This window comes from Conger conger, chromosome 1 (assembly GCF_963514075.1).
Source record: "Conger conger chromosome 1, fConCon1.1, whole genome shotgun sequence".
Taxonomy (NCBI): Eukaryota; Metazoa; Chordata; class Actinopteri; order Anguilliformes; family Congridae; genus Conger; species Conger conger.
In genome coordinates, this window is record NC_083760.1 from 80,695,689 (window position 1) to 80,722,304 (window position 26,616).

At 49.1% G+C, this 26,616-nt stretch overlaps 1 protein-coding gene across 8 annotated transcripts in view; it reads left to right on the plus strand.

Moving 5' to 3' along the window:
* The first annotated feature begins 2,253 nt into the window (after nt 1–2,253).
* arhgef1b (Rho guanine nucleotide exchange factor (GEF) 1b) overlaps nt 2,254–26,616 on the plus strand; it is a 48,621-nt gene continuing 24,258 nt past the window's right edge. For 4 of the 8 annotated variants that reach the window (XM_061237383.1, XM_061237404.1, XM_061237438.1 and 1 more), the window contains exons 1-8: nt 2,254–2,637; nt 13,177–13,241; nt 15,354–15,443; nt 16,055–16,168; nt 18,026–18,124; nt 22,083–22,125; nt 22,616–22,721; nt 23,943–24,083. In XM_061237383.1, the coding sequence (XP_061093367.1) occupies nt 13,215–13,241; nt 15,354–15,443; nt 16,055–16,168; nt 18,026–18,124; nt 22,083–22,125; nt 22,616–22,721; nt 23,943–24,083 (620 nt within the window). In that variant the 5' untranslated portion in view covers nt 2,254–2,637; nt 13,177–13,214. Of the gene's footprint in view, nt 2,638–13,176; nt 13,242–15,353; nt 15,444–16,054; nt 16,169–18,025; nt 18,125–22,082; nt 22,126–22,615; nt 22,722–23,942; nt 24,084–25,685; nt 26,554–26,616 lie in introns of those variants that run through there. The other 4 variants (XM_061237394.1, XM_061237420.1, XM_061237429.1 and 1 more) reach the window with 4 other exon arrangements.

Consider the following 26,616-nt stretch of genomic DNA (forward strand, 5'->3'; position numbering starts at 1 on the left):
AAACCGATTAGTGCTTTCGAGAGTATTTCAAAACCGGGTTTATTTTTTTCCCTTGGCATGGAAACGGGCTAATTCACTCTATCGAGTTTGCAATTTTATGTCCATTGTCAGAGGTTGCAGAATGTCAGAGTTGTTGCACACACTTGCCACAAGGGGGGGCCCATGATCAACTACAACGTTCACCCGTCAAGTCCATGGGACTGATCTGCTTCCATTTTTATTTTACACTCAGTTGGGGCGAGACACAGCGAGAGCCTACTGAAGCAACTTGATAGCAGACCAGGAGAAATCAAGTGAGGGGATGAACTACATTTGTGAATGAATAAAATGGCATGTTTTTCATTGGTAACTTTAAAATGACCAGGAATTGACACCAAATAATTTACTTGTAATGAATCATTGATATGCACTGCTGACTTAGATTAAGTCCTCTTCAAACAGTAAATAAGTATATGGTATTAAGCTGTGTATTAAATCACAGAACATCCACAGCACTAATTCCTTGGCTGGGGAGCATTTTCATAGAGCACTAAGTAGTTATGGATACAGTATAGAAGAGCAACAGTACACCCATGGCCTCTATGTATGCATGCATGTGGTACCCGAAAGATGAAAGTGAACTTTGAACCAAATTTTAACCACCAAAGAATTACGAAAAGAGTTGACGGGAAATGAGAGCACAGTGGATAGATGAAAAAGAAAGATAGAGATACAGGCTTCCTGCGTACAAAGACAAAACAAAGAACATGAAAGAAACTGTGTGTGGGTGTGTGTGTGTGTGTGTGTGTGAGAGAGAGAGAGAGAGAGAGAGAGAGAGAGAGAGTATCACACAATTTCCTTTGTCCTTTGGATGTTTTGTACTAAAAATGATTCACCTGTTAAATTATGGTAATGATGAGGAAAATTAAAAAGTTGACAAGAACAAAAATACAGTAAAAACGAGGGAGGATGAAATCATCTGAATACACATATTGTAGACAGAGATGAAACACAGGAAGGAACAGTATTCACAATTCACTTAACACTGAACACACATGTAGAAAGAATGGGGGGGGAAGGGCCATGGCTGAGTGTCAAATCTACTTAAAAATACTTTGAACGTACCAGTTCCAGAAAATGGTTTTACACAGTGACGTTTATTTTCTGTTCATTAGGATTTACATTGTGTAAAAGCCATGATAGAAGTACTCAAATAATATCAGTGTACCTATTTAAGCATGTCATGCATATGAATAAAATACAGCAACTTTTTGTGGTCAAAAGCTTGTCATATCAACCAAAATAGCAGTAGCCTCACACACACAATGCACACACACACACACACGCGCGCACACACATCCATAAGCAAACACAAACACACTCTCTCACACACACGCACACACACATGCACACACACCTACACACACTCTCTCTCTCTCTCTCTCTCTCACACACACACACACACACACACACACACACACACTGCAAAGACAGAGCAGAAATAAAGTACACCTCACAGGCAGCACAGCCAGAGGGAAGAGCAGCACTGCTGTACCTCACATGGGAAGTAGCTAAACTGTAGTATCTGTCTTCTGTTTGTTTCTATTATTTCTCATACTGGTTAAGTCTGTGCGGAGAACATATTTTGCTGTACGCATGCTGTCATCTCATGTTTACTGCTCATCGATTGTTGTACTTTGGCAGCGCAAATCTACTGTATTAGATTATTTCATCTTGGAGCAATTTGTCAGTGCCCCAGTGTGGCCTCGTTGTTATCAGTATTTTATTTATGGTGAAGCAGACGCAACAGTTAATGCACAAACCTTTATTTATGAATGCTATTTTGTTTGTGCTTGTGTTTTTATTTCATTTTGCCATATTTGCTATACATGCACACGGCACCATATTCAGGATATAACCTAGTGTATGCTAGTTATATTTTAGTTCTTTACGTGGCCAGTGGGCTACCTGGTACTTGACGCCCTGATTACGAAAAAATGCAAAGGAGACCATGTACAATGCAGTATGCAAACTACATGGGAAAGTATTCAGTCATTAAAATGGGCTACTTACAATACTCACGGCACTTAGGATGTTTTCTGCATTAGGCCGCGTTGGTGTGAGCTACATCTCCAATTGGATTCAATGTAACTGACGGCAGGCTGATATATTAAAATTCAAAGAGGGTGGCAGTATGCCCGCATTGAGAAAAATACTGTGGCCAATTTGGTTTGAGTGGGGAACGAATAGCGTGTAACACAGTGCGGAACTCAGCCACATAGAAGCCAACTAGCTACTTTTACAGAGATTTTTTTTCATCTTCGGGGGAAGTCAAACAGGATGGGATAGGAAACGAGAGAGAAAGACGAAAAGTTACCTCTATATTAATAAAAGAACAGACTGCAATACATTTTTTTTTCATACGGAAAAAGAGCTTATGCGTACTCTGACAATATTTGCGGCAGATTACCTTGGAGCATACCTTGTATTATAAATGCATGAAGGTGTCAGTGTTTTTGCGGATAAAAAATAGCGCAAAGAGAATTTCTGCACTTGAATTTGTACTTCCGCGTACAATGTGTTTTTCTACAAACGAACGGCAACTTTCGAACAGGAAACCTTAGACTGACTGCCTGTTCATTTCACCTATTTGTTAAGGTAAGTCGCTCGTCGAACCATTTTTTAAAAAACGATACAGTCAGCAGCGCATAACTGGCATTGTTACAATAAACAATCGCTTGAGGGCATTTGGGTCGCTGGTACAGATACCGTTAGCGCAGGCTCTTGCTGGCTATGCTAGCTAGCTCGAGATCTTGCCCAAAGTGTCGGAATGCACAGTTTGGCCGCCGTCTCTTGGCTGGAGATTTCAGTGAATATTGTAAAACGTCGGAGGCTGGGGTTGGCATTCAGTGCAATAATATTCAAGTGTCAATACAAAATATTAAACGGTGAATTGTGGTAGCTAGCTAACCGGCTAGCTTTCGGCAACTTCATTGTCAGCTAGATGGTATGCTTTTTTTGCATGTAAATGGAACGCCAGACAGTGATAGGCTACAATGTTGCAGACGTTCGTGTATTTGGGGAATTGGAGTATTTTGCCTTGTGCACTAAATGCTAACAACAACAGTCTAGTCTTATTGCTAGTGGTAGCAATAATAATAATAATAATAATAATAATAATAACCCACATAGCTGTATATTATTACCATGGTAATAATGACAAAATGCACTTGGGCAGCATGTTATCGAATTTCAAGTGTAAGGAAGCGACCAGCCATTCGCTATTAATGATGATATGACCCTGGTCAAAAGCCGGCTCAGAATAAATGATTTGGGTACCGTTATTGTCTTTCTTAGTTATTGACACTAGGCCGTTAAAACCGCGGAAATAGTGGGCTCATGGTGGTTGATAATGCGGGTTAGCCTTTAACGTGGTAGTATTATGGCAGTTAATAGAACTGCTCAAAGTGATTCTAATACACCTAGCCTAAGTCCAATTTACCTGGTTCCACTTTTTGAATTGGACTGCAGTGCTACACTGCTACAGTGTATCTCATTGCTTTTTGCTTACGATATCGCGGCACACTTAACATGCCTCCATCATGACCACTATGGCCTGAGTCACGGGATGGGAAAGCTAATCATTTGTTGGGAGACAAAGTTAGTGCTGAACTACCGGCTTTCGGACTTTCAGTTACTGAAACTGCGTGTGTGTGCTTGCTTTGTGACTTCTAAGAGGGTGTGTGGTGTACTGTAATTCAGCCTGTGTTTGTCTTTCCTTTGCTATGATTATGAGGAAACTTTGACACACACACCTTGAGTCCTCTACTCTTCCTCCTTTCCTTATTTTCCCTCCTTTTTATTTTTACTCTTCTGTCTGCTCAGCCCCTCTCTCTAATGCTCTGTTTTCCTCTGTAGAGCCCTCTGTTCCAACTACCCATTTCAGTCCACAGCCACCTTCATCCAAAACGGGCACCTTTATCCAAAACCCTGTTTCAATTCACGGGCACCTTTATCCAAAACCCTGTTTCAATTCATAGGCACCTTCATCCAAAACGGGCACCATCATCCAAAACCCTGTGTCAATTCACAGCCACCTTCATCCAAAACCCTGTTTCAATTCACAGGCACCTTTATTCAAAACCCTGTTTTGGTCTGTAGCTACCTTTGTTCAAAACCCTGTTTGGGTCTGTAGCTACCTTTATTCAAAACCCACTTTGCTACTCCTGGATTTTTATTCTGCCTGATAGTCAGGCTAATTGACTGATTAAATGTGGCCGCTTGGTTCGAAATTACACTCACCTAGACTTTAGCCTCGCAGGTTTAAACCAGCCCCTGATTAGGGTTCAGAATGTGAACCAGCAGTGAAGGCCTGATGTGTGTGTACCTAGTCTACATTCAAACTTCATTAGCGCCCCCTTTTCACTTTTTTTTTTTTTTTACCTCCGTGTGTCTTATGCCCCGTATTTAGGCTCTTGCACCCCTCTTTGTGACCCGTTTAAGCCAGTCAGGCCATTTTCCTCCCGTCAGCAATTCAACCTTAATGGTAGTATAGATTCCAGTCAGGCTGGGTCCCTGGGATGTGGTCCAGCCTTATGTCCTTTGTAGACCGTAAAACGGCTGAGGCTTGCGTGCCCCGCGGAAGGAGAGTTTTAATTAAACCGGCCGCTGCGTGCGCTCGTTCGGTAAAGCGAGGTGAGTGACGCACGGGAGTGGGGCTCGTTATTCCAGCCTGCCTGGCACGGGCATGGCCGTTTTGTGCCTCTGCCGTCCGTGTCGGTTGAGGACGGCGTTTCTGCCGGCTACGCTCTGTTCTCTGAACCACGCTGTGATGAGTTCATCTCAAGGTGCTCATCACGCTCTGTTCCTCTGCCCACCCCCAAACCGAGTCCAAAGGGCGCGCAGAGACGCCCCCCCACGCGGAAATGCCGGTGCGCCCCTCTCACAGTCGCTTCGGCGGAGGCTCGGGCTGAGGGCGATGACTCCGCTCTGGCTTTGGCCCGCTCCAAATGTAGAAATTTGGAAGGCAGTTCCCTTCAGCCCAGCCCCCTGCTGCACCACCACGCGTCTGTGTGAGTGAGGCCCCGTCACATCCTGCAGCTGTACCGAGAACCGCTGCTCATCTTCCCTCTTCCTCTCTCGCAGGCCAGTTTCAGCCCGGGCTGACGGTTATGTAGCCGACTCAGAGTGACTTACAGTTCGTTAGACGATGCGGGGGGGGCCAGTTGTAATGGCGCCTGTGTGGACACGCTCACCTTCGATGGGATGCGGCAGTGCTCAGCGGGGAACGGCGCTGTGGTCTGTAGTTACAGTGAGATATCCCAAGTGTGTGTGTGCGTGTGTGTGTGTGTATGCTTGTACTTGTGTTTGTGTGTGTGTGTGTGTGTGTGTGTTCGTGCATGTGAGTGAGTGTGTATGTGTGTATGTGAGCGTGAGAGTGAGTGTATATATGTGTACAGTACTGTGCAAAAGTCTTAGGCACCTGTAATAACACTCTGTACAGATAAGATTCTTTCTAAAATAATTCAGTGAAATGTTTTACTATATTGCATTTTAGTAATTTGGCAGAATAGTTAAAAACTGAATCAAATCAATATTTTTTGTGACCACCCATCGGCGTTAAAACGGCATTACTTCTCTGAGATAGCCAACGCTGTCCTGCAGTTCTATAAGACAATCAGCAGGGAGGTTGTTCCAAGCATGTTGGAGAACTTGCCACAGTTCTTCTGCAGACTTTGGTTGGCTCCTTGCTTCTGATCTCAGACAGCCTCGATCAAGTTTTTATGTAAAAAGTAATCAATTGCTTAGAGTAATATGTTACTTTTTAAAATTAAATACAAATATTTGTCTGTAAAATTAAATCTTTAGGAAATCTCAAATGTGTTCTTTTATACTAACAAAATAAACAAATATAATAAAGTATATGGTGCCTACAGTGGTGTGAAAAAGTGTTTGCCCCCTTCCTGATTTTTCAGATCATCAAACAAATTTAAATATTCGTCAAAGACAACACAAGTAAACACAAAATGAAGGTTTTTATTATTAAGGGAGAAAAAAAATCCAAACCTACATGGCCCTGTGTGAAAAAGTGATTGCCCCTCCTGTTAAAACATAACTTGACTGTGGTTTATCAAACCTGAGTACAACTGCCACACCTGTTCTCAATCAAGAAATCACTTAAATAGGACCTGCCTGACAAAGTGAAGTAGACCAAATGATCCTCAAAAGCTAGACATCATGCCGAGATCTAAAGAAATTCAGGAACAAATGAGAAAGAAAGTAATTGAGATCTATTAGTCTGGAAAAGGTTATAAAGCCATTTCTAAAGCTTTGGGACTCCAGCGAACCACAGTGAGAGCCATTATCCACAAATGGCGAAAACATGGAACAGTGGTGAACCTTCCCAGGAGTGGCTGGCCGACCAAAATTACCCCAAGAGCGCAGCGACGACTCATCCAAGAGGTCACAAAAGACCCCACGACAACATCCAAAGAACTGCAGGCCTCACTTGCCTCAGTTTAGGTCTAACCATAAGAAAGAGACTGGGCAAAAATGGCCTGCATGGCAGAGTTCCAAGACGAAAAACCACTGCTGAGCAAAAAGAACATTAAGGCTCGTCTCAATTTTGCCAGAAAACATCTTGATGTTCCCCAAGACTTTTGGGAAAATACTCTGTGGTCTGACGAGACAAAAGTTGAACTTTTTGGAAGGTGTGTGTTTCCCATTACATCTGCCGTAAAAATAACACCGCATTTCAGAAAATCGCAAATGTTATCGCAAATGCTTGATTGCAGTTGTAGCTGCTAAGGGTGGCCCAACCAGTTATTAGGTTTAGGGGGCAATCACTTTTTCACACAGGGCCATGTAGGTTTGGATTTTTTTTCTCGCTTAATAATGAAAACCTTCATTTAAAAACTGCATTTTGTGTTTACTTGTGTTGTCTTTGACTAATATTTAAATTTGTTTGATGATCGGAAACATTTAAGTGTGACAAACATGCAATAAAAAAAATAATAATAAATAAATAATAATAAATAAAAAATAATAATATATAGGGAAGGGGGCAAACACTTTTCACACCACTGTATATGGTGTGACTTCTGCACAGTACTGTATGTGTGTACGTGAGTGTGTTCGTGTGTGTATGTGAGTGTGTGTGTGTGTGTGTGAGAGAGTATGTGTGTATGTGAGAGTGAGTGTGTTCGTGTTCGTGTGTGTGTGTGTGTGTGAGAGAGTGTTTGTGTGTGTGTGTGTGTGTGTGTGTGTGAGAGAGACAGAGACAGAGAGAGAGGGAGAGTGTGTGTGTGTGTGTGTGTGTGTGTGTGTGAGAGTATGTGAGAGTGTGTGTGTGTGTGAGTGATCGAGTGTATGCTTGCTCTGTTGGCTCCTCAGTGCGGTCAGCAGAGTGCTCAGCTCTTGTCTGTGTGTCTGTGGGAGCCTTGCTGCTCCCTCCTGCTCTCAGACAGACAGGTGTGAAATGGAAAACTAGCAAGTGTGAGTCAGAGAGGGAGAGACTGAGCAAGAGGGAGGGAGAGAGAGAGAGAGAAGGCGCTCTTTCATTCCATAGGTCAGTATGGAAAATACTAGACTGGTCTCTACAGATTATACCGAGGGAGAGGTTAGGGGGAAGGGTGTGTGAGGGAGAGAGAGAGGTGGAGAGAGAGGTGGAGAGAGAGGTGGAGAGAGAGGAGGAGAGAGAGAGTCAGTACCGATGCTGTGTGACATAAGGGAAAGGAGAGCTCAGTGGACACGAGCACATTGACTGACCACCGCAGCACGTGGCTGAGAGTGGGGGACTGATGCTATGAGCTCACAGCTCTGTAACCCCAGGACTGACTCTGTACCCTCTCCCCACCAAAACCCCAGGACTGACTCTGTACCCCTCTCCCCACCAAAACCCCAGGACTGACTCTGTACCCCTCTCCCCTCCAAACCCCAGGACTGACTCTGTACCCCTCTCCCCCCCCAAACCCCAGGACTGACTCTGTACCCCTCTCCCCTCGAAACCCCAGGACTGACTCTGTACCCCTCTCCCCCCCCAAACCCCAGGACTGACTCTGTACCCCTCTCCCCTCCAAAACCCCAGGACTGACTCTGTACCCCTCTCCCCTCCAAAACCCCAGGACTGACTCTGTACCCCTCCCCCCCCCCAAACCCCAGGACTGACTCTGTACCCCTCTCCCTCCGAAACCCCAGAACTGTCTCTGTACCCCTCTCCCCCCCCAAACCCCAGGACTGACTCTGTACCCCTCTCCCCTCCAAAACCCCAGGACTGACTCTGTACCCTCTCCCCTCCAAAACCCCAGGACTGACTCTGTACCCCTCTCCCCCCCCAAACCCCAGGACTGTCTCTGTACCCCTCTCCTCACCAAAACCCCAGGACCTGGCCACACAGGTGCCCCATTGAAAAGCAGTGCACGGGGAAGGAAACAGTGTGGGGCGATGGGGAGTGGCCGGCTCGGTTTGTTTTGCAGTTCAATAGAGAGAAATAAAACCTGAGCTCTTAAAGAGCAGGTAAATAAAGAGGGCGGTTTGATGTGGAGCAGCTGGCGTAGGTTAGGGCCACAGGTCCACACACAGGCAGCAGTGTCCTGGCCTCCTCCTGCAGGCTTGCTGAGTCCGTGGTGGATGGGAGGGGGTGAGGGTATTGGCTCCCCCTGTCTGGGCGCAGGTCGGTGGGTTTTACGAGCGCTCCTCTGGGCGGGCCTGGTTTCGGGAGGCGGGCTCAGGGTACTGCGTCTCCCCAGGACAAGCTCTCCTTGTCGGGGGTGGGGTCATTTGGACAGAAGTGGTGGCGGAAACACCTCTGAGTTTGGGGCCGTAATTCGCCCTGGAACCAGGCACACATTTGGAAGCAGTTAGACATATCCTAAGCCCGCCCCCCTCCCCGGTCCATGCCAATCAACGTCCTTCTTTCTGAGCTGGGGCGGGGGAATATTTCTTATGGGAAATGTGACTACCTCAGAGTCACTCCATTATTTAGCGTACAAATTCAAATAAAAACAAAACAACCCAGTATCGAAACAAGAAACACAAACTTCCTTGTCGCACATCATCACCCCAAATTAACCCCCGCCCCCAACCCCCCAAACCTCCTTCATCAGCCACCCCAACTGCACCATCGATACATCAGGTTCTAGGAAACCGAGAGAGGAAGAGAGCAAGAACGAGAGAGAGAGAGAAATGGGGGCAAGGCAGGGCGACCACAAGAGCTCCACATGTGGAAACTCATACAGTAGACCTGTGTACAGGAGAGAGAGAGAGAGAGGGAGGGAGGTAGACAGGCGGAGATGTAGACCTGCACTGCTATAAAACAGAGAGAGGGTGCATAAGGTCGCCTATTCACACAGAGAATAACGTTACTATTTCTGTTCCCGTTTCTTCTCGGTGTAGTTGTTTTTATACGGTAATGTGATTTGAGAAGGTATGCCATATTGCATAATTGGACCTTGTTTTCGGGGGCTGCCCTGCGTGGGCCGCTGTGCTGAGGGCAGTTAGTGAGAGAGTGAGAGAGTGAGAGAGTGAGAGAGTGAGAGAGTGAGAGAGTGAGAGAGTGAGAGACAGAGACAGAGACAGAGAGTTCAAATCTCAACACCTCCACCACCATCACTTTATACACGCTTTATTGGACATACTATGGTATGTTCTCTCTCTCTCTCTCTCTCTCTCTCTCTCTCTCTCTCTCTCTCTCTCTCTCTCTCTCTCTCTCTCTCTCTCTCTCTCTCTCTCTCTCTCTCTCACACACACACTCACACTCACACTCACACTCACACACACACACACTGTTCTCTCAATTTTCAATCTCAATTTCAAAATGCTTTATTGGCATGGCAGATTTTTCAATACATATTCCCAAAGCGTTATATGTAATCATAATATTAACAGAAACAATACAAAGATTATGAAAAAGCAGACCTAGAATGTATACTAATATTAATAATGTTCTGTCTGTCGCTCTTTCTCTCTCGCTCACCCTTCTCTCTCTCTCTCTCTCCCTCCCCCTCTCTCACCCCCCCCCCCCCCCCCCTTTAACCCTTGGGATAGGTTTTTAGGTAATCTTGAAAAGTTTTGTGTTTCAATAAAGGAACCTCAGAAGTCTCCCTCTCTCTTACCCTGCTGGTTGTTTGTCATGACTCAGTCGTGTTTCCTGTATACCCGTCCCTCCCCTCTCCACATTCAGACAGAGCTGAGCTGGGGCTATGCTAGCACGTTGCTGCCGCGGGTCAACGCACTGACTGCTGTGCATTAGCCTGTGGGACAGACAGGATGGGTGTGGTACAGTGAACCCCCTGAGTTTGTGGCTGTTCAGGCAGTCAGCACCTCAGCACGTACTTACCGTACCCTGACCCAAACTTAACCGAACTTACCGTACCCTGGCCCTAACTTGACCTTACTTACCGTACCCTGACCCTAACTTAACCTTACTTACCGTACCCTGACCCTAACTTAACCTTACTTACCGTACCCTGACCCTAACTTAACCGAACTTACCGTACCCTGACCCTAACTTAACCTTACTTACCGTACCCTGACCCTAACTTAACCTTACTTACTGTACCCTGACCCTAACTTAACCTTACTTACCGTACCCTGACCCTAACTTAACCTTACTTACCGTACCCTGGCCCTAACTTAACCGTACTTACCGTACCCTGACCCTAACTTAACCTTACTTACTGTACCCTGACCCTAACTTAACCTTACTTACCGTACCCTGACCCTAACTTAACCTTACTTACTGTACCCTGACCCTAACTTAACCTTACTTACCGTACCCTGACCCTAACTTAACCTTACTTACTGTACCCTGACCCTAACTTAACCTAACGTACCGTACCCTGACCCAAACTTAACCTAATTTACTGTACTCTGACCCAAACTTAACCTAACGTACCGTACCCTGACCCAAACTTAACCTAACTTACTGTACCCTGACCCTAACTTAACCTAACTTAACCTAACTTACTGTACCCTGACCCTAACTTAACCTCACGTGCCGTACCCTGACCCTAACCTACCGTACCCTGACCCTAACATAACCTGCCATGGCTCCCAGGTCGATGCTCAGATCTGCCAAATCATTCATTGAACTTTGAACATTCATCTCATTTTATTTGCTGACACTCCCAGAGTCATTTCCTGCATTCCTGCATTAGGTCATATTGAGTATTATAATCCTGTCTGTTCCAAAGAAAAATGTAAATTTCAAAGTGTAAACAAACAGTGGCATATTTTGATATGTGCACTTTATTTCGTGCCTCCCTCGCCCTCCTTGCGTAACCTCACTACTGTGGTGAAGTTCTTCCTCTTCTGTGGCGGTGTTAACTACACATCGGCTGACCAGGGCTAAAGAGGACGAAAATAATTCAGCGAGGAGACTAACACACTAAAACGATCACCTCCTAAAAGGCATGTTTTACAAGTGGTCGGGTTCCCTGTGGCCCGCGGTAAGGTTCAAAGGAAGGACGCCGCGGTTCACAGATACGTGCGCACACCGTGTGTCCCACACATTGCGCTTGGCTTAAGGGCCTTTGAGTCAGCTCCGCGGATTCGTCCCTGAGCGGCTGGTGAAAGTCCTGCTCCAATCAGAACCCGGGCTGGCCCCGTTGTGCGGGAGGGGAAAGTCAGGTGTTCAGCGGTGGTTCGGGTGGTTGTAGAACGGGCATGTTTCGTCGTTTATTGATATGAAAGGCCGGTGAAAATGCGGCCGCGTCCCGCCCCAGACGGACGGCTGCTGCTAGCGCGCGCTCCATTAGCGCTGCCGGAATACGGTGACATCACCCCTCTATTACATCACCGGGCCGGTATTACTCGCGTAGATTGGTGCTCGCTTCAAGTTGATGAATAGTCACATTTATATCCATTGCCCTAGAGACAGTCAAAATAAGACTTTACCAGGAATGGCATAATTATTATGATTTATTTAATTTTTTTCTCCCCGAAACGAGATGTCTTGCTATTTCTCTCAGTTATTTGTGTTCTCCTCACCCCATTTCAGTTCTTGAAGTTCAACCTAAATTCACTTTCCCTTCTCTGTCTCCATATTTCTCCCCCTCTGTCTCTCTCTCTCTCTTCCCCCTCTACTTTTTGCATATCCCTTACTTTCTTTCGTTTTTTTTGTGCCTCGTTCTCTCATACCCCCCCCCAGTCCCTCTCCTCTCTCCGGTAGGCTTCAGTAACATAACACAACATCATATAACATAATGGCAAGAACAGGCCCGTCCCTGCAGAATTAGTGTTTGTTTCAGTAATTCTGAATTTGCTTCAGTGTTTTTGAAGCTACTGCACTGTGCCACATGCGCGGTAACCACACTGGGGAGTAGCTACCTGAGCCTCTTGTGCTTAACCACAGCTCCTTCTCTGTGAACTCCTTCTCTGTGAGCTCCACTGTGAACTCCTTCTCTGTGAACTCCTCCTCTGTGAGCTCCTTCTCTGTGAGCTCCTTCTCTGTGAGCTCCACTGTGAACTCCTTCTCTGAGCTCCTTCTCTCTGAGCTCCTTTTCTCCATCGCTGTGTGTTCAGCCCCCCTGCCCTCCGCCCCACCCCCACCTCGTTTCTCGCAGACTGTTCTCACAGGAAATGGCGCTGATCATTTCCTGAGGAAATTACACCCACTTCCCATCTCTTTGCCGCCCTTGCTTTCTGTTCAGGCCCCTCTAGGAGCAACCCTCCAGGACCAACCAGGACCCCAGAGAGCCCTAGCTCATTTGCTGTGGTGATCTAAATCTGATTAAAGCAGAGGACAATCTGCCATGTAAACAAAGAGCCATTAATATCTATTTTGGGTTGTGAAATTCTTGGGCATCAGTCAACGGGACGAAGTTGTTGGGTTGTGAAACTGCGTTCCGGGTTTTGTATAGTGAAGCACTTTGTTCAGGCTGTTTTTGTTTTGTTTTTAAAAAAAGGAGGAGTTTGTTTGACCTCAGATGAAAGACTAGCGCAATCACCTTGTATTGGTGGCTTTACCTCACGTTTTATTTGTACTGCAGTTTTGCATATGTTTTTTGCTGTGTGCACTCTACACGGTATATATCTAACCCCGCTGCCCCCCCCCGAATTCCCCCCCCCCCCCCCCCGTCCAGAGAACGTACGAGTAGGTACTCTCTTCTAGTCTGCTGATAACATTCTGCCTGATCCTTCTTTGATTTTTCCGGCCTCTCTCGCACTGTTCTCACAGCCGCTGTGATGTCATTGCAGGAGCTTGATTGACACGTGCTGGCCCCTCCCACAGCAGCATGGACAGTGAAGAAGCCCAGGACGGGGTGAGGTCAACAGTGGCCGATCCGCTCCCGGCCAATAGGGCCACTTGGATTCGGATACGGGGGCCAGTAGCGACTGCGGAACGCAGAGGGCTCGTTCGAAAGGCCTGGTGGAAATATCAGATGTTTTCACGGGGGAAATGGCAGTGAGATTTTGGGGCTGTAATTGTGGGGTGTGGCGTGTGTGAGTCCGTGCAGCGTGGCGCCCGATACAGGAAGCAGTCAGAGGCGCCCGTGCGGTGTGCCACACCCAGTTTCTGAGTGCAGTGACGGATGCAGAACTGCCGGGCCTGAATTACCCCACGAGAACAATGTTCCTCTTCCTCTACGCAGTGCAGCACACACAGTTACGACAAGCGCGCTCTCAGAACAGAACCTTACACGTCATTCTTATACACGTCCAGACCGTCAGCACGCACGCTTACGAGAAACGCGTTCTCAGAACAGGACTTTACGCGTCATGTTTCATCATCATTTGCGAGACATAAACTGCTTTTTTGTAAAACTTTTGTAAAGTGTGTACTAAAGTACTAAAGGATCCTTGTTGAGACTGCGTCGTCTCACTACAGAGCAGCCGAGTCCAGTGCGCTAATTTCGCACACGTTTCTGCCGATGCGACATCTGCGTACTCCGACGCCGCGATCGCTTGCAGTGTGGGGCCAGCTCTGCGCATTCGACAGAGCTCCTTCCCGGCAGCCATTTTAGGTCTTAGGATTGGAATGCGGACGAATGCAGTCATGTATGCGGTGAAGGCGCAGCTCTTTTCCACCTGTGAGGAACCTTCACTCACGGCTGCCATCACCTCACAGACCAGAGGCGCGCGCTGCCTTTCTGAGCGCGAGGCGGCTGCCTCATTAGGGCACAGAGGAGGGGCCGGAGCTCATAAGCCCCTGGGGGGCCTCCACCTCTCCCCTCCCACGAGCCCCGGGGCCCCGGCCTCTCGTCGAACACCGAAAGCAGCAGGCACAAACCGCAGGCCGGAGGAGCCCTGCCTCTCGCTGTGTTCACTTCTCCTTCCTCCCGAGTCGGTCTGCGCATGAGTGTGGAACTGTGCACTGCGTTGTTCTCCATTTTCCGTGTCCTTGTAGCACCTGAGAAGTTTGTGAAAAAAGGGACCGGTGTTCGATACGATTCCCTAGGAGGTGGCGCCTTGTGATACCTGTGCAGACGCAGAAAATCGAATCGAATCAATAGAGCCTCTCTGCAGAACACTGTCACGAAGATGCCTGACAGAGTAGCTGAAGAAGCGGGCGTAAACCCCATAGACTCTCACAGCAAGGCAAAGCAGAGCAGGGCTCTGTGCTTTTAGAGTGTGCCTGTTTTTTCTGCCCAAAACTTACTACCCTATTTTAACGCATTCGGCGAGCGCATTAGTTGTGCTTCTGCGGTTTTCGACTGGAGCGAAACTGAGGGGCGAGAGTCTCCGTGTCAGAGCGTTTGATATTTCCAGCAGGCCTGTTGATAGCCGTGGTTCAGGCGCCGGGGGGTTATTTTTGGATTCGCTGAAGTGTCCAGATAGCGAGCTTGAGTTGGGACAGGGAGAGTTGGGTGGTTGCAGTAAGCCCCCTCTGCCTGTGGGGGCGCTGTCCTCGTGCTGCAGAGTGGGCCTGTGAATGCTGCCAGACTGCTCCGTCATGGAGGTACACAGGTACACCGGCGAAACTCACGGCCTCTGGGGGGTCGGGGAGAGGGGGGGGTTCTGACTGACTGAGCCGCTCAGGGAGGAGGGGGGGGGTTCTGTCTGACTGAGCTGTTGGGGAGGGCATCCCACGGGGCTGGATTCGGTCACGGCACGGGCCTCTGTTGCGTTCCTGTCGTCTCTCTCCTGCTCTCCTCCCTCCCTCTGTGAGCGCAGCCCCACTGCCCCCCTCAGCGTCTCCAGTGGAGTGTTCCTGTGCGTCCCGCTGTTCCGCCGTGCCTGGGCCACGCGAGCGCTAACACAGCGCTAACACAGCGCTAACAGCCCCCCTGTCACCCTCTCTCCCTCTCACACCGTTAACCGTCTCTCTACTCACGTGACTCTTAACCCCCTCTCTCCTGACCCGCCCACCGCGCCTCTGTGACCGTTAACCCCCCTCTGCGTGACCTCTAACCCCCCCCCGTCTGTCCCCACAGAAGCCGTCGGGGGCTCAAAACTCAAACCTAGCCATGAGCATCATCGGCGCCGAGGACGAGGACTTTGAGAACGACCTGGACGCCGTGAGTGTATGTCGAACGCTTCTTTCTGTGTGTGTGTGTGTGTGTGTGTGTGTGTGTGTGTGTGTGTGTGTGTGTGTGTGTGTGTGTGTGTGTGTGTGTGTGTGTGTGTGTGTGTGTGTGTGTGTGTGTGTGTGTGTGTGTGTGTGTGTGTGTGTGTACTCAGTGTTAGTCTGGGGTCACTGTATGTGCTTCCTGTGTGTGTGTGTGTATTCAGTGTTAGCTCTGGGGGTCACTGTATGTGCTTCCTGAGTGTGAGTGAGTGTGTGTCTGTCTGTGTGTGTATTCAGTGTTAGCTCTTGGGGTCACTGTATGTGCTTCCTGTGTGTGTGTGTGTGTGTGTGTGTGTATGTGTGTGTGTGCATGTGTGTGTATTCAGTGTTAGCTCTTGGGGTCACTGTATGTGCTTCCTGTGTGTGTGTGTGTGTGTGTGTATGTGTATGTGTGTGTGTCTGTGTGTGTGTGCATGTGTGTGTATTCAGTGTTCACTCTTGGGGTCACTGTATGTGAGAGTGAGAGTGAGAGTGAGAGTGAGAGTGAGAGTGAGAGTGAGAGTGTGAGTGTTCAGTGTTAGCTCTTGGGGTCACTGTATGTGCTTCCTGTGTGTGTTCCTCCCTCAGACGGTGGATGACCAGTGCAGTCACTTTAACAGCATTGAGCTGCTGAAGGCCAGGCCCACTCACCTGCTGGTGTTTCTGCAGCATGTCATGCTCCAGTTTGACTGCACCCGCGTGGTGAGTATGTATGTTTGTGTGTGTGTGTGTCTACGTGTGCGTGTGTGAGATTGTGTCTGCATCTGTGTGTTTGTGTACACCAGCGGTTCCCAATAGGCAGCTCGCAGGCCACATCAGGTCCACGAGGTGTTTTAATTTGGCCTGGCTAAAGTCTATGAATCAAACACGAAACATGAATGTTGCGACTGCTTTTATTATGAAATTTGGAGCCCTGAGGACTTTTCTTATGAAATAAAGCTATAAGCAAATGCAGATTTCCCACAACTAGATGCACACGCCACAATATCCAGTCGCAGCAAGCTACCTAACAAATGTTTCAATGAAATTAAAAAGAGAAAAGTAAGCTTAATTAAAAGGAACTGAATTATGGACTAATACCTCTAAAATGGTCTCTACCTCACCACAACATAATATCATCAGAGCCCTTGGACCTTTCGAAAACTTTTCGCATTTGAGCAGAGACGCCACTTTTCACACTGACTCGCTGTGGTTTTTGGTAGATCTAAATATTATTGTTTTCTTTTTAAAAGGGCTTGTGGCATTTTCAAAGGTGTACAGAGTTCAGGCTCGTTTAATGGGAGCGGTTGTGTGCGGCCAGTTTCCGTTCTGTTAATAGCCAAGTCTTGCGCATCTCTGCCATGGTCAGTTACTTTTTTCATTTTGTGAAATAAAAATACGTTAAAATGTTTCCAGCAGTCGGCTATAATTGCGCGAATGTGATGCCCCGTCATATGAAAAAGCTGAAACGGTTATTGAATTTGACGTCTGGACATGGAAGGAATGCACTCGATGTAACTGGAGAACATTGACGAGCTGTTGAACGTGAACTCGCGTAGCCTGTGTCTGCATTTTGAATGAGGGGCGGGTGATGCGGTGGAGGTTTTGACAAAGTCATTAGAATCCTCGAAAGTGGACGGGGCAGAAAATGAATTGGGAACCCCTGGTGTATAGGCACGTGTGTACACGATGAGAACTACTGCAGACTGCTGTGCTTGTTTAAATGTAAATTAGTGTGTGTGTGTGTGTGTGTGTGTGTGTGTGTGCGTGTGTGCGTGTGTGCGTGTGTGTGTGCATGTGCACATTTCCTGGTGTGTGTGCATGCGTACCCTGCCTGTGTGTGTGGGAGGGAGTGGGTCTGATGATAAATGACTGTGCTGTTTTGTGCGCATGCTCGTGCGTTGTGCAGATGTACACAGATGTGTGTGTGTGAGAGGGAGAGTGTGAGAGGGAGAGAGAGAGTGTGAGTGAGTGTGAGTGAGTGAGTGAGAGTGAGAGAGTGAGAGTGAGATAGAGTGTGAGAGAGTGTGAGAGAGTGTGAGAGAGTGTGAGAGAGTGTGAGAGAGTGTGAGAGAGAGCGTGAGAGAGCGTGATAGAGCGAGAGCGAGAGAGAGCGAGAGAGAGAGTGAGCGAGAGAGAGAGTGAGCGAGAGAGTGAGTGAGAGAGAGAGTGAGCGAGAGCGAGAGAGAGAGTGAGAGTGAGAGTGAGAGAGAGACATGTTAGCCTGCCCATGACACACTGTACAGACTCTGAGTATAACTGGGTGTAACTGCACGCTGTCTCTCCCGTACGCTGCATGCAGAGCCGTGACTCACCCAGGTACTGTTCCCAGCCCGGCCCTCTCTGTACTCTCCCTGTCTGCATGCACAGCCCCGCGGGGCCCGACACCTCCTGCTGTGTCCCTGTCTGTGCCCTGTCTGTCTCCCGCCTCGTGTTGTGACGGAGCTGGCCTGTGTAAAGAGCCTTTCTCACAGCACAATGCACCGCTCAACTGGGAGTGGTTAATGAATAAGGGAATATTGACCAGATTAGAAATTGCTCTCCTCACTTCAACCCTGCGTCCTTCTCTCCCCCGCTCAGCTGTGTTACCTCCACGCCGACCTCTTCAGACAGTTCAACGCCAAAGAGACCAAGAAGCAGTTTGTGGATTTCTACAACACTTTCCTGGACAAGGGTGCAGTAAGTATTGCACCGGGAGACTGTGTCCTTTGCCTTCCCCTTGTTATCGTTGTTCTGTTTTGGTGGCTGTGCTATGCTGTAAGAGCCAGACCAAAGCAAAGAGATATCAGCATGCTTATCGCTATCTGCTCCCTTATCTTCAGCTCACATGCCGTCAGCTTCTGTTTCTGCCCCCATACCGGCTCACAGCTCGGGAACTCTCTGTCACCTCGCACACTCACACACTCACTCACTCACTCGCTCACACACTCACTCGCTCACACACTCACTCACTCACTCACTCGCTCACACACTCACTCGCTCACACACTCACTCACTCACACACTCGCTCACACACTCACTCACTCACACACTCGCTCACACACTCACTCACTCACTCACACACTCACTCACTCACTCACTCACTCACTCACACACTCACTCACTCACTCACTCACTCACTCGCTCACACACTCACTCGCTCACACACTCACTCACTCACACACTCGCTCACACACTCACTCACACACTCACTCACACACTCACACACTCACTCACTCACTCACTCACACACTCACTCACTCACACACTCACTCACTCACTCACTCACTCACACACTCACACACTCACACACTCACTCACTCACTCACACACTTACTCACTCACACACACACTCACACACTCACTCCTTCCTTCACTCTCACTCTCACTCTCACTCACACACACACTCACTCCTTCCTTCACTCTCACTCTCACTCACTCACTCACACACACACTCACTCACTCACTCACACACTCACTCACTCACTCACTCACACACTCAATCACTCACACACTCACTCACTCACTCATACACTCACTCACTCGCTCACACACTCACTCGCTCACACACTCACTCACTCACACACTCACTCACTCACTCACACACTCACACACTCACACACTCACTCACTCACTCACTCACACACTCACTCACTCACACACTCACTCACTCACACACTCACACACTCACTCACTCACACACTCACACACTCACTCACACACTCACACACTTACTCACTCACACACTCACTCACTCCTTCCTTCACTCTCACTCTCACTCACTCACTCACACACTCACTCACTCACTCACTCACTCACTCACTCACTCATTCACTCACACACTCACACACTCACACACACACTCACTCACTCACTCACTCACACACTTACTCACACACTCACTCACTCACTCACTCACTCACTCACACACTCACACTCACTCACTCACTCACTCACTCACTCACTCATTCACTCACACACTCACACACTCACACACACACTCACTCACTCACTCACTCACACACTTACTCACACACTCACTCACTCACTCACTCACACACTCACACTCACTCACTCACTCACTCACTCACACACTCTGACTCACTTTCGGACCCCTCCTACTTAACTCACCCACTCACTCTCTTAACTCTGTTATCGCTCCCATTCCTCTCTCTCTGGCTGTGGTGCAGTGTTGTCACTGCTCTGAGTGTCACTTTCTCAGAGTGACCTGTTGTTTCCTGTGCGGGTCGTGGGAATGACCCCCAGGGCGCCGCTCTCCAGCCTTCTACTGCAGCGCCTTCTCTTCTCTCTCTCTCTCTCTCTGTCTCTCTCTCGCTTTCCTCTCTCGCTCTCTTGCTTTCTCCCTTTCTCTTTCTCTCCCCTCCCTCTCTCTCCTCTCTTTCTCCTTTCTCTCCTCTCGCTCTCTCTTTCTCTCCTCTCTCTTTCTCGTTCCCTCTCTCTCTCTCGCTTTCCTCTCTCGCTCTCTCTTTCTCTCCTCTCTCTCCGCTTTCTCTCTCTCCCTCTCTCTCTTCTGTCTCCCTTCTCTCCCCATTCTCTGTCCAGTGTCCGGACCGCTTGCCCCTTTCTGTCCTGACTGCAGGTTTGAGTGCTCCAGCCCTCCTCCCGCCATCTCTCCCTCTCTCTCTCCCTCCTCCACCCTCCCTCTATACTTTTCTTGAAATACACCTTTGTTGCTAGGTTAACTTGGAGGGTTTTTTTGGCTTTGAGTTCATATCCGGCTTTCTTCAGAAACACACCCCCCAGCTGCATCTGCCAGTCTACAAAGAGGCATCCTCTGAACAGGGCTGACATCTGGTGGACATTGAGATATACTGCATCCCGGGGTGGAAGGAAAAATCGCTCAAAGTCCTTTAATGGCTTCATTAAATGTACCTACTTTGAAATGCAGTCAGATAAGCAGGCAGGATGTCATTGACACTGTCATTTGCATGGAGGAAATGTCAGTGCTTGGCAGTCAAATGAAGTGAATCTCTGTGCAGGATGTGGTCAGGCCGTGCTGCCGTGTCTCTCGTTGTAATGACTCCCTCCTGCACTGCGAGTGACCCCACCAATGCACTTCCTTTCACGCGATGGTTGGCGTAAGTCATATGCGGGATTAAAGCGCGCTGCAGTTTTATGTGGTAATGAAAAGCGATCGTTGCGTATCTTTTCGCTGTGCACGGTCACGTGAGTATCATTCACGCCAGCCCCTGTGAGTGTTTGGCGGATCCTCACACGCAGCGGCCCGATGGCGGTGTGCTGCTATGCGTTTCTGGAGGGGTCCGTCGTGTTATGTTCTTCTGCAGTTTTCTCCCGCCCTCATCCTTCAGTTCCTCCAATCAGTTTGTGTCCCGCATCGCCCTCTGGGGAGTGCGGCCGGCTATTAACCAATGAAAATTACACGGCTAATACAAACAAGATGAGTGACGCTGGTGCCACACTAAATGTGATGTGTATTTTGTGCTAAGAAACATGCATATTAATTTGAATGCCCCATCATTTAAATGATACAGTAGAAGCGAAACGCTGTCTTTCACAACACGGTTTGCTTTTCGGCTTTCAGGTGTGCACGTTCTTGTTTAAATAAAATGCAAAATGTATCACAATGCAAAAATAATGCAAATATCTTTTTACCGTACGTGATGAAAACAGTTTTCTTGCTGTTCGTTTGCTCTGAGAGTGCTCTGGGAGTCTCCAGAGTGCAGCGATGGCCGGCTTGAGCTGTTTAGTCACCTGACGTGAGTCTGTCTCTGCTGAACGCCTGGGGGCTGTGACTCAGTCACGTTGTCTCTGCTGAACACGTCTGTGACTCAGTCACGTTGTCTCTGCTGAACACGTAGGGGTTTTGACTCAGTCACGTTGTCTCTGCTGAACACGGGGCGGCTGTGACTCAGTCACGTTGTCTCTGCTGAACACGTAGGGGTTTTGACTCAGTCGCGTTGTCTCTGCTGAACACGTAGGGGCTGTGACTCAGTCACGTTGTCTCTGCTGAACACGTAGGGGCTTTGACTCAGTCGCGTTGTCTCTGCTGAACACGTAGGGGCTTTGACTCAGTCACGTTGTCTCTGCTGAACACGTAGGGGCTGTGACTCAGTCACGTTGTCTCTGCTGAACGCGTAGGGGCTGTGACTCAATCACATTGTCTCTGCTGAACACGTAGGCGCTGTGACTCAGTCACGTTGTCTCTGCTGAACACGTAGGGGCTGTGACTCAGTCACGTTGTCTCTGCTGAACGCGTAGGGGCTGTGACTCAGTCACGTTGTCTCTGCTGAACGTGTGGGGGCTGTGACTCCGTCACGTTGTCCCTGCTGAACGCGGGGCGGCTGTGACTCAGTCACGTTGTCTCTGCTGAACACATAGGGGCTGTGACTCAGTCACGTTGTCTCTGCTGAACACGTATGTGACTCAGGCAGGTTGTCCCTGCTGAACGCGTGGGGGCTGTGACTCAGGCAGGTTGTCCCTGCTGAACGTGTGGGGGCTGTGACTCAGTCACGTTGTCTGCTGAACGTGTGCCTGTCAGTGGGTCGCGGGGGACTCCACGCCTCTGTAAACGGAGGAGCAGGGCGAAGAGGGCCTGCAGCCCCAGTGCTCACGTGTCTGTCTGTTGGTCAGCGTGTCGGTATCGGTGTTGACCCCCCTCTCCCTCTCTGTGTCCCAGACTCTCAGAGTGCCGGTGCCCCCCAACGTGGGCTACGAGCTGGGTAAGACCCCCTTTCTGTCTCTCTGTCTGTCCGTCCGTCCGCCTGTCCGTCTGTCCGCTCCTGTCTCATGACCAGTATTGACATCCCAAATCAACAGTTATAATTAAGTCCCCCATACACTGTCATAATGTGTGTTCCATGTCCGGCCTCTTTCTTTCCATAGGAAAAAAAATGAATAAAGATTTACAGGCCTTAACATTTTTTCCTAGGAGTACTTCGCTAAATTTAGTAGCTAAATTTCGGAGCACACTAAGGTATAGGTCAGTAGATGTGCTCCTGAATCATTTTTCTGGACAGTAGCGCACATCAATGTTCGGGAGTCATGCTCCTGAAATGGGAGCACTGTAGAGCCACTGTAGAGCCCTGCCTTAATTTGGCATGTTGTTCCTCACCATTAAAGCTTGTTATCTAGCCTGGGACAGACGGTCATTGTGAGAGAGAGTGTTTGAGTGACGGTCTGGAATGATTCTCGGTCCGTTCCCTCGTCCAGACCGCACTCGGCCGGACCTGCTCAGCGATGAGGTGCAGAGAGGCTTCGCTCAGGACATGCAGACCCTGCTGGCCCCAGACGTCCTGCGGCAACTGGAGGACTTCAAGTGAGGGCCCCATGTTCCCACGCACGCACGCACGCACACACACACACAGACACACGGACACACACACACGCGCGCGCACACACACGCACGCGCGCGCACGCACACACACGGACACGCATACACACACGCTCACACGCACGCACACACACACACACACGCACACACAGACACGTGCGCGCACGCACACACATACACATGCACGTATGCACACGTACGCATACACACACACACAGGCACACACACATGCGGACACACACACACGCACACACGCACACACACATGCACACACACGCACGAACACACAGACACAGACACACACGCGCACACACACACACACACACATACACACATACACATGCACGCACGCACACGTACGCACACATACACACACACACACATACACACACAGACACACACATACACACACGCGCACACACGCACGCACACACACACATACACACACAGAAATGGAGTGTTAGGAATAGGCAGGCTTTAAAACATTATATCTCCCTGTGTGTGTGTGTGTGTCCTGTTTCTGTAGAGCACATAAACAGGCTTTGAGTCTAATAGCAGGGCAGCGGTGTGAAGGCCAGTTTATAGTCCAGCGAAAGAGTGTTTCTGTGACCGCTGACGTGCAGTGGATGTGGATGTGGCTGGTCGCAGTGACATTTGGTTTATATTTCAGTCGAGCGACACTGTCGCTGGACTATAAACTGGCCAGTACTGTTTGTACTGCATCAGCCCCCCCTGCATGTAGCCTAAAGTGGCTGAAAATTCAGCCTGTGTGTGCTAGCCTCCTCTGGCCCTGCCTACACTGAGTGCCGTGTTAACGCGCTACACTGAGCACCGTGTTAACGTGCTACACTGAGCACCCTATACTGAGCACCGTGTTAACGTGCTACACTGAGCACCCTACACTGAGCACCGTGTTAACATGCTACACTGAGCACCGTGTTAACATGCTACACTGAGCACCGTGTTAACGTGCTACACTGAGCACCGTGTTAACGTGCTACACTGAGCACCGTGTTAACGCGCTACACTGAGCACCATGTTAACATGCTACACTGAGCACCGTGTTAACATGCCACACTGAGCACCATGTTAACATGCTACACTGAGCACCGTGTTAACATGCTACACTGAGCACCATGTTAACATGCTACACTGAGCACCGTGTTAACGCGCTACACTGAACTCCGTGTTGATCCCACCCTGCAGGCAGAAGAGGATGATGGGAATGACCCCTAACGAGGTGGAGCTGGTGGAGGTGGAGACGCACCGGCCCACAGTCAGGTTCCCCATGGAGATGAAGGAGAAGGCCGTGGCTGAGGCCCTGCTGGACAAGATGTCCGAGATGCAGTGAGTCCCCCGGGAAGAGATGCCGAGTCCATACAGCGTGGAACGCATTCACAAACGCACAACGCGTGTGTCCAGCCTGGCTGCATTTCACTGCTGTGAGAATGGGGCTAGCTTCTGTTCCACCTCTGCCAGGTTGTGGTGGCGCTGTGGCACACTGGGGCAAGCGTTTTAGTCTTATATTGAGACTTATTTATTTTTTGCTAAATTAAATGCAAATATTGCCAATGAGGTAAGACTAATAATTTCAAGATTTGCAAATGGAATGAGAAAATTTCAAGCAATTAGCAATTAGCTTAAAACAAGCTAATATTTCCTACTTGAGAGTAATGGTCCTCACCCAGACAAGCAGAGGCAGGGAAGCAGTCCGGGTCTGGGCTGCAGTAAGCGCAGGCAGCTTCTTATTAACATGTGAAAGTTTGCGCTGTGAGATGTTAGCATTTTATGTGCTGCGGTGGAGCCCAGGTGAACGGGCCTCACTCTCACGTCCAGGCCTCCCTGCACGGCGCACTGGAGAGGTGGTGGTGGTGGGGGGGGGGGGGGGTCTGCAGGGGAGAGACAAGGGCAGAGCTCCCCCCAGGGAAACCCAAAGATGGTGGGACGCGGAAAGGAGAAGTGCTCAGGAGGAGGAGTGAGGAGAGGTCATAGGAAATGGGGGGGGGGGAGAGTGCCAGCTGCAGACGACTCGCTCTCGCTGTGACGGGAACAACACGCACCAGTGAACCAGAGCAGTCTGTGCATCGAGCGAGAGAGAGAGAGAGAGATGGGGGGGAGAGAGAGAGAGAGATATGGGGAGGGAGAGAGAGAGAGAGATATGGGGAGGGAGAGAGAGAGAGAGAGAGATGGGGGGGAGAGAGAGAGAGAGAGATATGGGGAGGGAGAGAGAGAGATATGGGGAGGGAGAGAGAGAGAGATGGGGGGAGAGAGAGAGAGAGAGATATGGGGAGGGAGAGAGAGAGAGATGGGGGAGAGAGAGAGAGAGAGATGGGGGAGGGAGAGAGAGAGAGAGATATGGGGGAGGGAGAGAGAGAGAGAGAGATGGGGAGGGAGAGAGAGAGAGAGAGAGAGATATGGGGGAGGGAGAGAGAGAGAGAGAGATGGGGAGGGAGAGAGAGAGAGAGATGGGGAGAGAGAGAGAGAGAGAGAGATGGGGTAGAGCGAGAGAGAGAGAGATGGGGAGGGAGAGAGAGAGAGAGATGGGGAGAGAGAGAGAGAGAGAGAGAGATGGGGTAGAGCGAGAGAGAGAGAGAGAGAGATGGGGAGAGAGAGAGATGGGGAGAGAGAGAGAGAGATGGGGAGGGAGAGAGAGAGAGAGAGAGAGATGGGGAGGGAGAGAGATGGGGGAGAGAGAGAGAGAGAGATGGGGGAGAGACAGAGAGAAAGAGATGGGGAGAGAGAGAGACAGACAGACAGAGAGAGACAGACAGACAGAGTCAGCGTCAGCAGTGCCACGTTGGCAGGAAGTTCCCCTCTGGCTCCCTGCCAGTGTGGGGAGGGGGGAGGGGGGAGGGGGGAGGGGTGCGAGCTGCAGTGTGACTGGACAGAGGGAGAGGGAGAGGGGGTAATTCTGCACTACCTCTGCTTGGGCTCACTGATACCTCAGCACTGCTCTGCACCTAAACAGGAGTGCACGTGCTAATTTACATGGGTTAACAATACTGGTGTGTCCAGCATGTAGCCGTGCTCTTTAGCAGAGGAAAGGCAATGAGAAGCTGAATGAGGGTAAATGGGTGTTAATGAGACAGACATGGATAAATGTAGAACATGCTCATTCATTCAGACCACAGCCCTCCTCTCCACTGACAGGGGGACGGTGATGTCATCTCCCCTGCCTCTAACTGGCCACACTGCAGTGTGGGAAAGGAGCCTCAGCCCCTGTGATTGGTCAGGCCGAGGAAACCCCTCTTAAGCCCCACCTCCTCTTTATGTTCAGAGGAGAAAACACAGATCTTATTTCATAATTCTTGCAAGCTTGTTGCATCAGACAAAAACACCGTTAAATAGCCGTTTCCGCTGATGTGGATGCTTGTTTGAATTCGGATTCGCCCTGTTCAGAAGTTCTGGAGTGCATTTTTGCTTAGCAAGACAAAAATCGAAATCTACTACATTTTTGGTCACAGTATTAAAATATAAATTGGAGTGCATTTAGGAAAAGTTACATTTAAGCAATTTGATTTGCTGATTTACAAGTTTACTTTTTTTTTCGTAAGTTTTAGTTGCTGAAATAATTCTGCAAAGAAATTGCACTGACTCAATTTAGATGCGTCTTGTGCTTTAGTTTTGTTTTTTTTAGGTTATTTTTTTTTTTTGGTTTGCAAATATCAGAATATGTTCATTTCCTTCTGCTTTGAAAACAACCTCAGTGCAGCTGGTTTGAGTTTATCCCCGGGAAAAGGCAGTGATTTCAGGTTCCACCGTCCGAAAACAGAGCTGAGAATCGGGCGAAAGAGAAGGGAAAAATGCCACGTAAAGGGTGAGTTTGCAGACTGGCAGAACTGCCTGTCTCTACCTCCATCTTCCTCATCCCCCTCTCATC